This window comes from Salvelinus sp. IW2-2015, linkage group LG5 (genome assembly GCF_002910315.2).
Source record: "Salvelinus sp. IW2-2015 linkage group LG5, ASM291031v2, whole genome shotgun sequence".
In the NCBI taxonomy this organism is placed as follows: Eukaryota; Metazoa; Chordata; class Actinopteri; order Salmoniformes; family Salmonidae; genus Salvelinus; species Salvelinus sp. IW2-2015.
This window is the reverse complement of record NC_036844.1, coordinates 23,040,622-23,055,913: the sequence shown is the minus strand read 5'-3', so window position 1 is coordinate 23,055,913 and position 15,292 is coordinate 23,040,622. Positions and strand designations below refer to the sequence as shown.

Genomic DNA, 15,292 nt, shown 5'->3' with positions numbered 1-15,292 from the left:
CAAAATTTGCCCACGAAGGACCGCCGTGCCACCTTCCTGTTCAAGTGAGCACAGCACAACAAGGTGAGTCCAAAAATGTCTTGTATGCTGCTGCATAAATGACGTAAAATGCCAGGGAAATATGTATACTGTAGCTAAGAAAGTAATACTAAGTATGTTGTGTAGTAAGCTGTTAGTAGCCCATGTGCCTCCTAATAATTTGGTATATTTTCCCCTCATAATTTCACCTACTGTTCTGACTTGGTGGTGCACAGGCCTATAACTGGTTTTTGAGAAATGTAATCATTAAATATTGTAAAAGCTTTCATTTTCTGCTTATATGCCCCCTTTATTTATCCTACAGTTCTGACTTGGTGTACAGGGAGAACACTAAGAACGTCCCACGTTCTGAATTCTGTCTCTATACATTTCAAAAGTGCTGAACAAATAGTTAATGACTACAACCGTCCTAGCTCGCTCATTAATGTCTTAATCAATTTTACGTATTGGCTCTTATGTATTGTCTTCCCCTTATGCTGCTTATTGTCAGTAGAAAGCACATTTGTTTAAGCAAGTCAGCTATGTTTTTTAGTAGGCAGTAATTGAGGCTGAATGAACTGTATCGCTGCCAGACAAGGCTCCGCTGATAGCCAGGTGTAGCAGTGGTAAGGTGTTGGGACTCTGCTGTTGGGACAGCTTTGTGTGCACCGTTTGTCACCATTTATAGTGCAAGTAATGTATTTTGCCCTATAGTCCAAGTAAATAATTTGCCCTACCAAGATTTACATGCTAAAATCGCCACTCTATGTAGCTTACGTTGATTGGACTAAATTGTTTTTGGTATCTTTTAGTTGTCACTGTATTAGACTAAGCATATGTGATATGATGATGCTGAAATGGTGCTGGAATAGTGGAGGCAAGCTCCTGTTTTCTTTGTGATTTGCATAACTCTCGTGGTTCTAAATCAATAGGCTAGTTGTTTAGTGGTCCGAAAATATCGGGAAACATTAACTTGCTTGATCGTGCTGTAGGTCAATTAACTGTTTGTTGACATGCAATATGCTTTGTGGACTTCACCGGATAGAGGTTGCTCTCCGATTTGGTGATTCAACAAAGGGGTGGTTGAATTTATTCTGCCACTTTGTCTTCTTATTGTCTCGGCCTTTAGGCCTATATAATCACGGTCGCAATGCATATGAAATAACAGGTTCTAGCGCAAACAACTCAATTATCACAACACAGGTTGTAATATGGCTATTTTTCAGACTTTCCCCTGGTGATTTTATCCACGCACCGCTACTGGAAGCTAGTAGCTTCTGCACAACACTGTAGGCAAAATGTGTTCAATGCAACAATGTAATTGTAATCTCAAACCGTAACTGTTAAATCAGCAAGTCTGCTACATTGTGGCAAAAAATGCGTGGGTCTCTGGACTTGCGTGACACAGCCGTGTTTTGTAGGGCGTGTCCCTGTCCCACTACTTTCTTTGGTCATGTGTTGTCCAAAGAGACGCAAATGTGGCCATTTTGTCTCTAAATATAAACATATCCGCCGGCTTTAGTAAATAAACCGGATTACCTGCTTGACGTTCCCGTCTTTTACTCTCCCTCGACTGGGTTTCTTTGCCGTATTCTTCCATTGTAAAATACAGTTCAGTCACTGATCTCAGAGCTGTGGCTTGAGGTTAGTATGTTTGTTGCTGAAAACCAGCTTGTGTTTGAGTCACATTATAGTAGGCTACCTCTCCCGATGACGTTTAAATATATTTTTTCTTAATTTTCATGCACTTTGTCACCCCCTACTGGGTATAATAGGTCAACCACTACAATGAAATGTGTCCATTGAGATATATGGAGGACTCGAGTGCCAGATAGCTCGTATTACGTTTTAGCATGGGCAGCACCATTGAGGACTTTCACCATTTTGTAGTAGTCAACTGGGTGGACTTCCTATAGGTTAAGGAAGTATCACATAATTCCACCCAGATCATAAGGAGGGATCAGACAATTATTTATACTTGTAAGCAAACATTCCATAACTACAGGTGGCATAAATCGCCAACCTTGGTTTTCTACCTGTTCAAAAAGCACAGTCCAGGTGGCAGTAGTAGAAGAAGAAAATTGACCACTTCAAAATGGAGATGGCCTCAATTACACTAACCATGCTCTCATAGACGCCATGATGGGACAGATAAGATGTTGCATCCTCTAACTATCTCTATGAATGTGCCTTTATCCCAATAGTGGGGTGGTGTATCTGATAAATTGTTAACTTTTTGATAAAAGCCCCAAATTTGGCAATGATGTAGATTTATGTACCCTGAAAATATTTAGATATGGAGCCACCCCAGATTTGGCCTATGGGGGGTGTCGCAGCCATTTTTTGAAAAATGGCCCCTGACTGTAATACTATTTTACAAATCAGAAGGACTGCTTTGAGGTCAAGGGACCAAATTTGTCATAGAGCTTGATTTATGGACCCTGAAAATATATTTAAATATGGAGCCACCACAGATTTGGCCCCTGGGGGCCGTAGCGGCTATCATTTGGACTATCATTATTTTGTTGTTGAGACAAACACACCAAATTTGTCACAAAGCTAGATTTATGTCACAAGAAAACAATTAGATATGGAGCCACCGCAGATTTGGCCCCGTGGGAGTCGTGGGGCAGGCATTTTACTAAATGGCCGCAGACTATACCACTATTTTACAAACCTTTAATCTACAAAACGTGGCCTGTACTTCTTGCCCTGGATCTCCTGAAAACCAAAAGGTTTAAAGGCCCAGTGCAGTCAAAACCATGATTTTTCTGTGTTTTAGATACAATCAGTGGCCAGTTTATTAGGTACACTACCTCACAGACAGTGAGTCACGTGGCCGTGGCTTGCAGACAGGCATTGAGGCATTCAGTTGCTGTTCGATTGAATGTTAGAACAGGAAAAACGAGTGACCTAAGCGACTTTGAGTATGGTATGATCATCTGTGCTAGGCGTGCCGGTTTCAGTACTTTAGAAACAGTCGGCCTCCTGGGCTTTTCACACATGACAGTGTTTATGTACCGAGAATGGTGCGACAAACAAAAAACATCCAGTCAGCGGCAGTCCTGTGTGCGAAAACAGCTCGTTGATGAGAAGCCGAGGAGAATGGCAAGAATCGTGCAAGCTAACAGGCGGGCCACAAACAGGCAAATAATGGCACAGTACAACAGTGGTGTGCAGAACGGCATCTCGGAACGCACAACTTGTCGGTCCTTGTCACACATGGGTTATTGCAGCAGACGACCACACCGGTTTCCACTCCTATCAACTTAAAACAAGATGTGGCTCCAGTGGGCACGTGATCACAAACACTGGACAATTGAGGAGTGGAAAAACATTGCCTGGTCTGATGAATTCAGAGTCAGGATTTGGCGTAAGCAGCATGAGTCCACGGCCCTCTCCTGTCTGGTGTAATTGGTACGGGCTGGTGGCAGTGGTGTAATGGTGTTGGGAATGTTTTCCTGGCAGACATTAGGTCCCTTGATACCAATTGAGAAACGTTTCCTTGCTCCGAAGAATTCAGGCGGTTCTGGAGGCACAGTGTGGTCCGACCCGGAACTAGATGGGTGTACCTAATAAACTGGACACTGAGTGTATATTTCCACTGTGAGGTTAGAATAATGCTTTGAAATTACGAAAGTAATTTAGTGTTAGACCTGTTTGAAAAGACCGGCTGAAATTTCAGCCTGTTGTGGTGGGAAGTGTTTTTGCCTGCCTGGTGACATCACCAGGCGGTAAATGAGTTAATAGAGCAATAACAAAAATAATTTGAAACCTCTCTGCCAATAGCAGCTAGTTTTTAGCTTTACCCTCCCCACTAAGACCACTCGGCTTGAGAAATTGCTCTTCGCTAAGAAGCTATTTTTGTTTCTTTTTGACCATTTTAATTGAAAACGATCATAGTAAGGTACTACTAGCCTTTTACTGAGGTGGGCTAAATCAGGGTGTTTCTTGGTAGTCTTCAACCAATCTACTTTGAAACAAAAGTATACACCTCACACATATGGTTATGGGCTTAAACATGAGTAATGTCAGAAAAACTAGACATAGTAGAATAGTTTATCTATTTACCTAGTTGGCTTGTTGTGTGTTCTATGCAAGAGAAATATTGCTCGAGGCGCATTCAAGTTACTCGAATTGAATATAGGCGGCAAAAATAGGCCACATTTGTTTAGTAAGCTACTCAAACTTCTACCAGCCGCACTGGTTTACACTTTATATGGCCTGCATATGGTCTAATGAACGAAAGCTTGAATTAATGCAATGATTAACTGATAATTAACAGAATTATCAAAAACAAATAGGCCTACCTGCTTGCATTTGTGCAGGCTGTGTATCCACTGCATTGTTGTTCTTCTAAACTGGTAAAAAAGGTAAACGCAACATGTAAAGTGTTGGTCCCATGTTTCATGAGCTGAAGTAAAAAAATCCCAGACATTTTCCATAAGCACAAAAAGCTTATTTCTCTAAAAATCTGTTGCCAGAGAATGTAATGTTCATTTTTCCACCATAAGCTGCCTCCAACGTCATTTTAGAGAATTTGGCAGTACGTCCAAATGGCCTCACAACCACAGACCACATATAACCACGGCAGCCGAAGACCTCCACATCGGCATCTTCAACTGCAGGATCGTCTGAGGGGTGGTGGGGGTAGCTGAGGAGTATTTCTGTCTGTAATAAAGACCTTTTGTGAGGAAAAACTCATTCTGATTGGCTGGGCCTAGCTCCCCAGTGCTGGCTCCCCTCCCATGGCTGCTCTCTTGCCCAGTCATGTGAAATCCATAGATTAGGGCCTCTTTTATTTATTTCAGTTGACTGATTTCCTTATATGAACTGTAACTCAGTATAATATTTGAAATTGTTGCATTTACTTTGTTGTTCAGGATATTTCTCCGGTTAGGCCTTTCACGTGAGCTAGGCTATCCAGGGAAAGCCTTGGCAACGTGTTGTATTCTCACGTGCAGAGAACTTGGCCACGCTCTGCGCTTGGACAAATTAGAACATTTTTGCCCCACACAGAAGGGAGAGTTCCCGGCTCCACACACTCTCAATGCGTGCATGGCTGCTGTGTCTGCCTCGCTGAGCACAGAATGGAATTTGCAAAAAAACACAACACAAGTAGCTCCTCGGTGTTTAAAAAGTGTATTAGGCCTATCTTGATTAAAATGTTTCCGACACGCAATGTAATTGTTCTGAACTGAGAGCCGACACAGGGGTTGAAATAATGCTTTCATTCCACCCGCCAGCGTCTAACCCATGGGTATCCGACCCGAAGCAGGACTAACGATTAGCCCAATAAGGTAAATGCAGATAGGCAACCCCATGCCTCAGCCTATTTATTTATAATCGCCGCTATGCTGCATCTGTTGGGCTAAAGGTGATAATGCTTATTGCTAATAGCATACCTGATAATAAGGACCATGCATAGGCTATATAATTTAAATACAGTTGAAGTCGGAAGTTTACATACACCTTAGCCAAATACATTTAAACTCAGTTTTTCAAAATTCCTGACATTTAATCCTAGTAAAAATTCCCTGTCTTAGGTCAGTTAGGATCACCACTTTCTTTTAAGACTGTGAAATGTCAGAATAATAGTAGAGAGAATGATTTATTTCAGTTTGTATTTGTTTCATCACATTCCCAGTGGGTCAGAAGTTTGCATACACTCAATTAGTATTTGGTAGCATTGCCTTTAAATTGTTTAACTTGGGTCAGACGTTTCGGGTAGCCTTCCACAAGCTTCGCACAATAAGTTGGGTGAATTTTGGCCCATCCCCCTGACAGAGCTGGTGTAACTGAGTCAGGTTTGTAGGCCTCCTTGCTCACACACGCTTTTTCAGTTCTGCCCACAAATTTTCTATGGCATTGAGGTCAGGGCTTTGTGATGGCCACTCCAATACCTTGACTTTGTTGTCCTTAAGCCATTTTGCCACAACTTTGGAAGTATGCGTGGGGTCATTGTCAATTTGGAAGACCCATTTGCGACCAAGCTTTAACTTCCTGACTGATGTCTTGAGATGTTGCTTGAATATATCCACATAATTTTCCATCCTCATGATGCCATCTATTTTGTGAAGTGCACCAGTCCCTCCTGCACCAAAGCACCCTCACAACATGATGCTACCACCCCCGTGCTTCACGGTTGGGATAGTTTTCTTCGGCTTGCAAGCATCCCCCTTTTTCATCCAAAGATAATGATGGTCATTATGGCCAAACAGTTCTATTTTTGTTTCATCAGACCAGAGGACATTTCTCCAAAAAGTACAATCTTTGTCCCCATGTGCAGTTCCAAACCGTAGTCTGGATTTTTTATGGCGATTTTGGAGCAGTGGTTTCTTCCTTGCTGAGCGGCCTTTCAGGTTATGTTGATATAGGACTCATTTTACTGTGGATATAGATACTCCTGTACCTGTTTCCTCCAGGATCTTCAGAAGGTCTTTTGCTGTTGTTCTGAGATTGATTTGCACTTTTCGCACCAACGTACGTTCATCTCTAGGAGACAGAACGCTTCTCCTACCTGAGCGGTATGACGGCAGCGTGGTCCCATGGTGTTTATACTTGCGTAGTATTGTTTGTACAGATGAATGTGGTACCTTCAGGCGTTTGTAAATTGCTCCCAAGGATGAACCAGACTTGTGGAGGCCTACATTTTTTTCTGGGGTCTTGGCTGATTTCATTTGATTTTCCCATGATGTCAAGCAAAGAGCCACTGAGTTTGAAGGTAGGCCTTGAAATACATCCACAGGTACACCTCCAATTGACTCAAATGATGTCCATTAGCCTATCAGAAGCTTCTAAAGCCATGACATCGTTTTCTGGAATTATCCAAGCTGTTAAAAGGCACAGTCAACTTCGTGTATGTAAACTTCTGACCCGCTGGAATTGTGATACAGAGAGTTATAAGTGAAATAATCTGTCTGTAAACAATTTTTGGAAAAATGTGTCATGCACAAAGTAGATGTCCTTACCAACTTGCCAAAACTATAGTTTGTTAACAAGAAATTTGTGGAGTGGTTGAAAAACAAGTTTTAATGACTCCAACCTAAGTGTATGTAAACTTCCGACTTCAGCTGTATATAATTTTAACTAATAATTTTACCAATATGTTATTTGGCTAATTTCTGGAGGTGGAAATTATATTTTAGATGGTGTCAGTGTAACAGTTTAACTTTAGTCTGTCCTCTCGCCCCGACCCGGGCGCGAACCAGGGACCCTCTGCACACATCAACAACAGTCACCCACGAAGCATCGTTACCCATCGCTCCACAAAAGCCGCGGCCCTTGCAGAGCAAGGGGAACCACTACTTCAAGGTCTCAAAGCGAGTGACGTCACCGATTGAAACGCTATTAGCGCGCACCACCGCTAACTAGCTAGCCATTTCACATCGGTTACATCAGCATAATTTTATTTTAATTATTTTTGGAATAGAATGTCCTATTAAAAGTCACCAGAACTGAGCTTCTCAGTTGTTCTACATAAAACCCACAAGACAGGGGGGAGGGACACCCACTTTAACCATCCCAATATTACACTTTATATACATCACATAAGACTGAAATATAACAAATCCATTTGACATAGAAACGTGTTTTTTTTCGGCAGTTAAATGTTTATTTTATTATTAATTATGAAATTATGAAAAATATTAATAACATTTCACCCATGAGGGCCACTAGAGGGCAATTTGGTCATTTGACTGCAGGAAAGGGGTTGTTACCCAGACATTATATGATATTTTCGGCAGTTTAGGCAGGTTACTTTAGTGCACAGGCACTATGGTGGTCTGCTTAAAACATGTTGGTATTACAGACTCGGACAGTGAGAGGTTGAAAATGTCAGTGAAGACACTTGCCAGTTGGTCAGCACATACACGCAGTACATGTCCTGGTAATCCATTTGGCCCTGCGGCCTTGTGAATGTTGACCTGTTTAAAGGTCTTATTCACATCGGCTGCGGAGAGTATGATCACACAGTCTTCCAGAACAGCTGGCAGCTCTAGCCTTTAGCTCAGTGCAGATTTTGCCTGTAGTCCATGGCTTCTGGTTGGGGTATGTACGTATGGTCACTGTGGGGACGACATCATCGATGCACTTATTGATGAAGCCCATGACTGATGTGGTGTACTCCTAAATGCCATCGGAGGAACCCTGGAACATATTCCAGTCTGTGCTAGCAAAACAGTCCTGTAGCTTAGCATCTTCTTCATCTGACCACTTTTTTATTGATCTAGTCACTGGTGCTTCCTGCTTTCATTTCTGCTTGTAAGCAGGAATCAGGAGCATAGAATTATGGTCAGATGTGCCAAATGGAGGGTGAGGGAGAGCTTTGTATGCATCTCTGTGTGTGGAGTAAAGGTGGTCCAGAGTTTTTTTCCTCTGGTTGCACATTTAACATGCTGATAGAAATGTTGTAAAACTGATTTAAGTTTCCCTGCATTAAAGTCCCCGGCTACTAGGACCACCGCCTCTGGGTGATCGTTTTCTTGTTTGCTTACGGCGGAATACAGCTCATTCAATGCTGTCTTAGTGCCAGCCTCTGACTGTGGTGGTATGTAAACAGCTACGAAAAACACAGATGAAAACTCTCTCGGTAGGTAGTGTCATGACGTTGGCTTGATGGGGGAGGTTTATGACCCCCATAAATACCTTCCCCCCCATTTCTCCCTCTCTACTCTATAGAGTTGACTCTTGAAAAAGCCCTTTGTTAACATAGAGATTCTGGTAACATCAAAAGATGGGAAACAGAACCATATTTTGGTAATCCAACCAGTTTGAAATATGTGTTGTGACTTAATGAATATGATGTCAATTCAGTTGCCGTCTGAGACATGATTACTGATGATAGGATGACATAAACTCTATCTCGGAAAGTCTACACATTATAGTTATCAGATTCACATGGAATTGTTGTGCAATTTAAATGTTTAAATATGAAACTATTTGTGAAAAGATTAAATGTAATTTAGCTTCTTAATGAGAGAACGGTTTGTCATAGAGTAAACTCTGCCAACTCAGTGGCCCCGCCCATGTGAACAGACAGTGGTTGTAAACTCTGCCAACTCAGTGGCCCCGCCCATGTGAACAGACAGTGGTTGTAAACTATGAAACAAGGCCCTCTCTCCCAATCCTATATAAGCCCCTTGACGAAAATGTAACTTCCTGTTCCAGGGACGTGCGGACTGGCAGTCCCCACATTGAAAAGACAAAGACCACCTACAGAACTAAGCCAACATCAGCAAGAACCTAACGAAATTGACATCGAATTTCAATGTGAAGGTGACGACCTACACACTGAAAGGATGAATTTCGACTATACCAGCCAGAATATAGCATGAGCTTAAAAGTATGGCAACTTGGTATGAACTTTGAACTCTCATTCACTAAAGAAGTGATACCTCCTAGCCGTCGCGTTAGCGCAGCAACTGTAGACTTGGGCTAGGAGGAGACGGACAGAGTATCTATTCTACCACAAGACGACAGTACTACCAAGTATCCATTCTACCATCAGCCATTCTTCAAAGGACAACCCGGCCTTCCATCTACCACCAACCGATCGAAGCGCAGCTCAGAGTAAATATTTATTGCATTTTCCTTTTTCAAATGGGCGGTAATTTAGAATGCATAAGATACTGTATTTACGATAGCATAGCTGCCTACGGCCCGATAGAGACATAGCTTCTCCCTTTGTTCCTCAGTCTTCCCGCTTTTCATTCAAACCGCCCCCCCTTCTTTGTGTAACCAGCTGTCTTATCTGTTCCGTCCGCTACTGACGTTTTCCTTTATGACATAATTTGTCATCAATGTATGATACATTCTGTGTATATGTAATTCTGTGTGATTATTTAGATATTTAGTAAATAAATAATTAAACCAAATTTTGTATTTCTGATTCAACTTGTTAGCCAGGGTTCGTGAAGATAATCAAGAATTTACAACTTTCAGATGAGACTAAACAAGGTGACGATTAAATATTGACTGCTATTGATTTAAAAGATTACTAGGTCTTTAAGAGTTTATTCGGAAGATAACAGCTCTATAAACATTATTTCGTGGTGCCCCGACTTTCTAGTTAATTACATTCACCTGATTAGCTTAATCAGGTAATATGAATTACAGAGAAATGATTTCATAGAATAGCATGTCATATCACTTAATCCGGCATAGCCAAAGACACGACAGTAGTGTGGTCTACAGTTTATCATGAGATACTCTACCTCAGGCGAGCAATAGCTCGAGACTTCCTGAGATATTATGCACCAGCTGTTATTTACAAAAATACATAGTCCGCCGCCCCTTGTCTTATCAGATGCCGCTGTTCTATCCTGCCGGTGCAGCGTATAACCAGCCAGCTGCATGTTGATAATGTCGTTGTTCAGCCACATCTCCGTGAAGCATATGATATTAAAGTTTTGAATGTCCCGTTGGTAGTTTAATCTTCCACGTAGGTCATCTATTTTATTGTCCAAAGATTGCATGTTTGCTTGCAGAATGGAAGGATAGGGGGTTTACTTCTGTAGCCATGAAGTGCTTCGAAACACTGGTCATGGCTCACATCAACACAATTATCCCAGAAACCCTAGACCCACTCCAATTTGCATACCGCCCCAACAGATCCACAGATGATGCAATCTCTATTGCACTCCACACTGCCCTTTCCCACCTGGACAAAAGGAACACCTATGTGAGAATGCTATTCATGACTACAGATCAGCATTCAACACCATAGTGCCCTCAAAGCTCATCAATAACTTAAGGACCCTGGGACTAAACACGTCCCTCTGCAACTGGATCCTGGACTTCCTGACGGACCGCCCTCAGGTGGATAGGGGAAGGTAACAACACATCCGCTTGATCCTCAACACAGGGGCCCCTCAGGGGTGTGTCAGGAAGTCAGGTACTCCCTGTTCACTCATGACTGCACGAACAGGCACGACTCCAACACCATCATTAAGTTTTCCGATGACACAGCAGTGTCACCGACAACGACAAGACAGCCTATAGGGAGGAGGTCAGAGACCTGGCCGTGGGGTGCCAGGACAACAACCTCTCCCTCAACGTGATCAAGACAAAGGAGATTATTGTGGACTACAGGAAAAAGAGGACCGAGCACGCCTCCATTCTCATCGACAGGTCTGCAGTGGAGCAGGTTGAGAGCTTCAAGTTCCTTGGTGTCCACATCACCAACAAACTAACATGGTCCAAGCACACCAAGACAGTCGTGAAGAGGGCACAACAAAACCTATTCCCCCTCAGGAGACTGAAAAGATTTGGCATGGGTCGTCAGATCCTCAAATGGTTCTACAGCTGCACCATGAAGAGCATCCTGACTAGTTGCATCACTACCTGGTATGGCAACTGCTCGGCCCCCGACCGCAAGGCACTACAGAGGATAGTGTGAATGGCCCAGTACATCACCGGGGCCAAGCTTCCTGCCATCCAGGACCTCTATACCAAGCCGTGGAATGCCCTAAAAATTGTTAAAGACTCCAGCCACCCTAGTCATAGACTGTTCTCTCTGCTACCGCACGGCAAGCGGTACCGGAGCACCAAGTCTAGGTCCAAGAGGATCCCAAACAGCTTCTACCCCCAAGCCATAAGACTCCTGAACACCTAATCAAATGGCTACCCAGACTATTTGCATTGCCCCCCCCCCTCTCTTTTTCACCGCTGCTACTCTCTGTTGTTATCAGCTATGCATAGTCACTTTAATAACTCTACCTACTTGTACATATTACCTCAATTAACCGTTGCCCCCGCACATTGACTCTGTACCGGTACCCCCCTGTATATACAGTTGAAGTTGGAAGTTTACATACACTTAGGTTGGAGTCATTAAAACTTGTTTTTCAACCACTCCACAAATTTCTTGTTAACGAACTATAGTTTTGGCAAGTTGGTTAGGACATCTACTTTGTGCATGACACAAGACATTTTCCCAACAAAATTATTTCACTTATAACTCTCTGTATCACAATTCCAGTGGGTCAGAAGTTTACATACACGAAGTTGACTGTGCCTTTTAACAGCTTGGAAAATTCCATAAAATGATGCCATGGCTTTAGAAGCTTCTGATAGGCTAATTGACATAATTTGAGTCAATTAGAAGGGGTGCATGTGGATGTATTTCAAGGCCTACCTTCAAACTCAGTGCCTTGTTGCTTGACATCATGGGAAAATCAAAATAAATCAGCCAAGACCTCAGAAAAAAAGATTGTAGACCTCCACAAGTCTGGTTCGTCCTTGGGAGAAATTTCCAAACGCCTGAAGGTACCACATTCATCTGTACAAACAATAGTACGCAAGTATAAACACCATGGGAGTCACACCGCTCAGGAAGGAGACGTGTTCTGTCTCCTAGAGATGAACATACTTTGGTGCGAAAAGTGCAAATCAATCCCAGAACAACAGCAATGGACCTTGTGAAGATCCTGGAGGATACAGGTACAAAAGTATCTATATCCACAGTAAAACGAGTCCTATTTCAACATAACCTGAAAGGCCGCTCAGCAAGGAAGAAGCCACTGCTCCAAAACCGCCATAAAAAAGCCAGACTACGGTTTGCAACTGCACATGGGGACAAAGATTGTACTTTTTGGAGAAATGTCCTCTGGTCTGATGAAACAAAAATAGAACTGTTTGGCCATAATGACCATCATTATGTTTGGATGAAAAAGGGGGATGCTTGCAAGCCGAAGAACACCATCCCAACCAAAGTTGTGGCAAAATGGCTTAAGGGCAACAAAGTCAAGGTATTGGAGAGGCCATCACAAAACCTTACCTCAATCCTATAGAACTGAAAAAGTGTGTGTGAGCAAGGAGGCCTACAAACCTGACTCAGTTACACCAGCTCTGTCAGGAGGAATGGGCCAAAATTCACCCAACTCATTGAGGGAAGCTTGTGAAAGGCTACCCGAAACGTTTGACCCAAGTTAAACAATTTAAATGCAATGCTACCAAATACTAATTGAGTGTATGTAAACTTCTGACCCACTGGGAATGTGATGAAAGAAATAAAAGCTGAAATAAATCATTCTCTCTACTATTATTCTAACATTTCACATTTTAAAAATAAAGTGGTGATCCTAACTGACCTAAAACAGGACATTTTTACTAGGATTAAATGTCTGGAATTGTGAAACTGAGTTTAAATGTATTTGGCTAAGGTGTATGTAAACTTCCGATTTCAACTGTAGTCTCGCTATTGTTATTTTACTGCTGCTCTTTAATTATTTATTACTTTTATTTCCTATTCTTATCTGTATTTTTTTTAACTGCATTGTTGGTTAGGGGCTCGTAAGTAAGCATTTCACTGTAAGGGCTACACCTGTTGTATTCGGCGCATGTGACTAATACAATTTGATTTGATATATTGATAAAAACGACTGAATTGGACCTTTAACAGTTACACACAGTAGAATACAATAGTGGATTATTTTTGCAACGGTTGGCGGATTATTATTTGTTCAGATGGTGAAGAAACGTAAATATGTACAAAAAGGAAAAACCCCAAATGCATGTCTATACTAAAGACTCAAAAACAAATGAAAGGCCTCATGGTCACCAACTAAACCAGCAGGCTTTCCAAGCTGGCACTCAGACTGACAATCTCAATTGGCTGCCACTACCCCCAGGGGACAGATATGTGGCGGCTCCATAACTAAATCTTTTCAAGGTACGTACATTTATCTCTGTACTAAATTTGTTTCGTTTATATTTTAAAAAGCTTTCAGATCTGTAACATTGTATTACGGACAGCAGCCATTTTGCAGGATGGCTGTCACGCTCCTCCTAGGGGCCACATCTGGGGGTTTATTAATAACTGCTGTCTTTAAACAGTGAGGAGCACCGACGGGAGAACCAGGAAAATCCTGCATTTGAAGCACATTTCCTGGACTAGGCCTAGTTTTCAGCCCCCTAACCTTTGAACGTTTTAGGCTAGAGATTAGCAGTTGTCTACATTGTAGGCTGAAGGTTCAGCCAGCATGACGGTCACAAAGATGAACACTGCTGTTCTCGAACCAAGGTACATGAATTGGGGAGAACACTGAAGTTATTAAGAGTGTTTTGTCTTTGTAGGGCAGAGTTGATAAAAGTTTTTTTTTTAAGTGCTTCGGCCCTCATTTTGGTTTTACACAGAGAAATGATGTGGGTTTTATATATTGGAAGTGCTTTTTGTGAATTACTCTCTCATTTCACACAGGTAGGCCAACGGGCAGAAAGTAGTAGGCCTACCTACAAAGGATTATCACAACAATAATATACAGACAAAGTAGTATGCTACAGTAGCTTCAATTAGCCTGATCAAGGACATGCCTAATGACAAATGAATAGCCAACTGGCAGGGAGAGGTAGGTAAACCTACAGCTCAGTCTGTAGCAGATCACAGCTGTGTGTTCAAAGTGACCCAGGCCCACTGCCTACCATTCCTCTACTGGACTGCCTTTTCCAGGCTCCAGCTCCAAAGAAAGCCCTGCAATTCCTGGAGGTGTGATTATCCTGGGAAAGCGAGGGGATGGAGGCTGCCTGCGCGTGTTGGAGCGGCCCGGGAAAACGCCATGCCGGCTAATCCTCTTTTAATTAGGGTAAGGAGAGAGGATCTGGGACCCCTGCTGGATTAGTCACAGCACATTGACAAAGCACCAAGCTGGGACCAGTGCACTGGACTGGCTGGCAGTGGCCAGTTAGGGCCCGCCAACGGCCTCTCAGGCGTGAAAAAATGCTCTTCCCTCTCCCAGCGGCTACCTGGGATTTTAGGTTCTTTGGTCTCTGGTGGAATATGATTACAGAATGTAATTCACACATTTTCCAATATCTCTCTCCTCCTTTCTCCCTGTTGGTCTATCTGTGCTTCTTCCCTCTCCTTATTATCCTTCCCCCTTTCTATTCCCCTGTCACCCTCTCACTATGTATTTTCTCTCTCCTATTTCCCAATTTCCCCCCTCTCTCTATTCCCCCTCCTCCCTTTCTCTCCTTTCCTGACCCTCTTTATTTTCACTGCGCAGTACTAATGGAGGTGAGAAACCCCTCATGAGAGTAAGAATTGAGTTGAGGACAAAAGGATGCTTGAACCAATCACATGTCTACACAAAAAAGGCACTTATGGTGCTGTAAATATCATCAGGGCACTATTGCAACCTATGGACGGCCTTGTAGATCTACTAGAACATTAATGGTAATTAAAAACACTGTATTTGGGGTTCTGAACACTAGAGAGCAGTGTTGCTCTCCAAACAAGATCAAATCAAATCAAACTTTATTTGCCACACGCGCC

At 42.6% G+C, this 15,292-nt stretch overlaps 1 protein-coding gene across 1 annotated transcript in view; it reads right to left on the bottom strand.

The window, feature by feature from the left end:
- The window catches only part of LOC111964078 (stomatin), a 17,304-nt gene extending 15,564 nt beyond the window's left edge, over positions 1–1,740 (bottom strand). The window contains exon 1 of the mRNA XM_023987769.2: positions 1,558–1,740. Within this exon, the coding sequence (XP_023843537.1) occupies positions 1,558–1,618 (61 nt within the window). The 5' untranslated portion in view covers positions 1,619–1,740. The remainder of the gene's footprint in view (positions 1–1,557) is intronic.
- Positions 1,741–15,292: the final 13,552 nt, after the last annotated feature.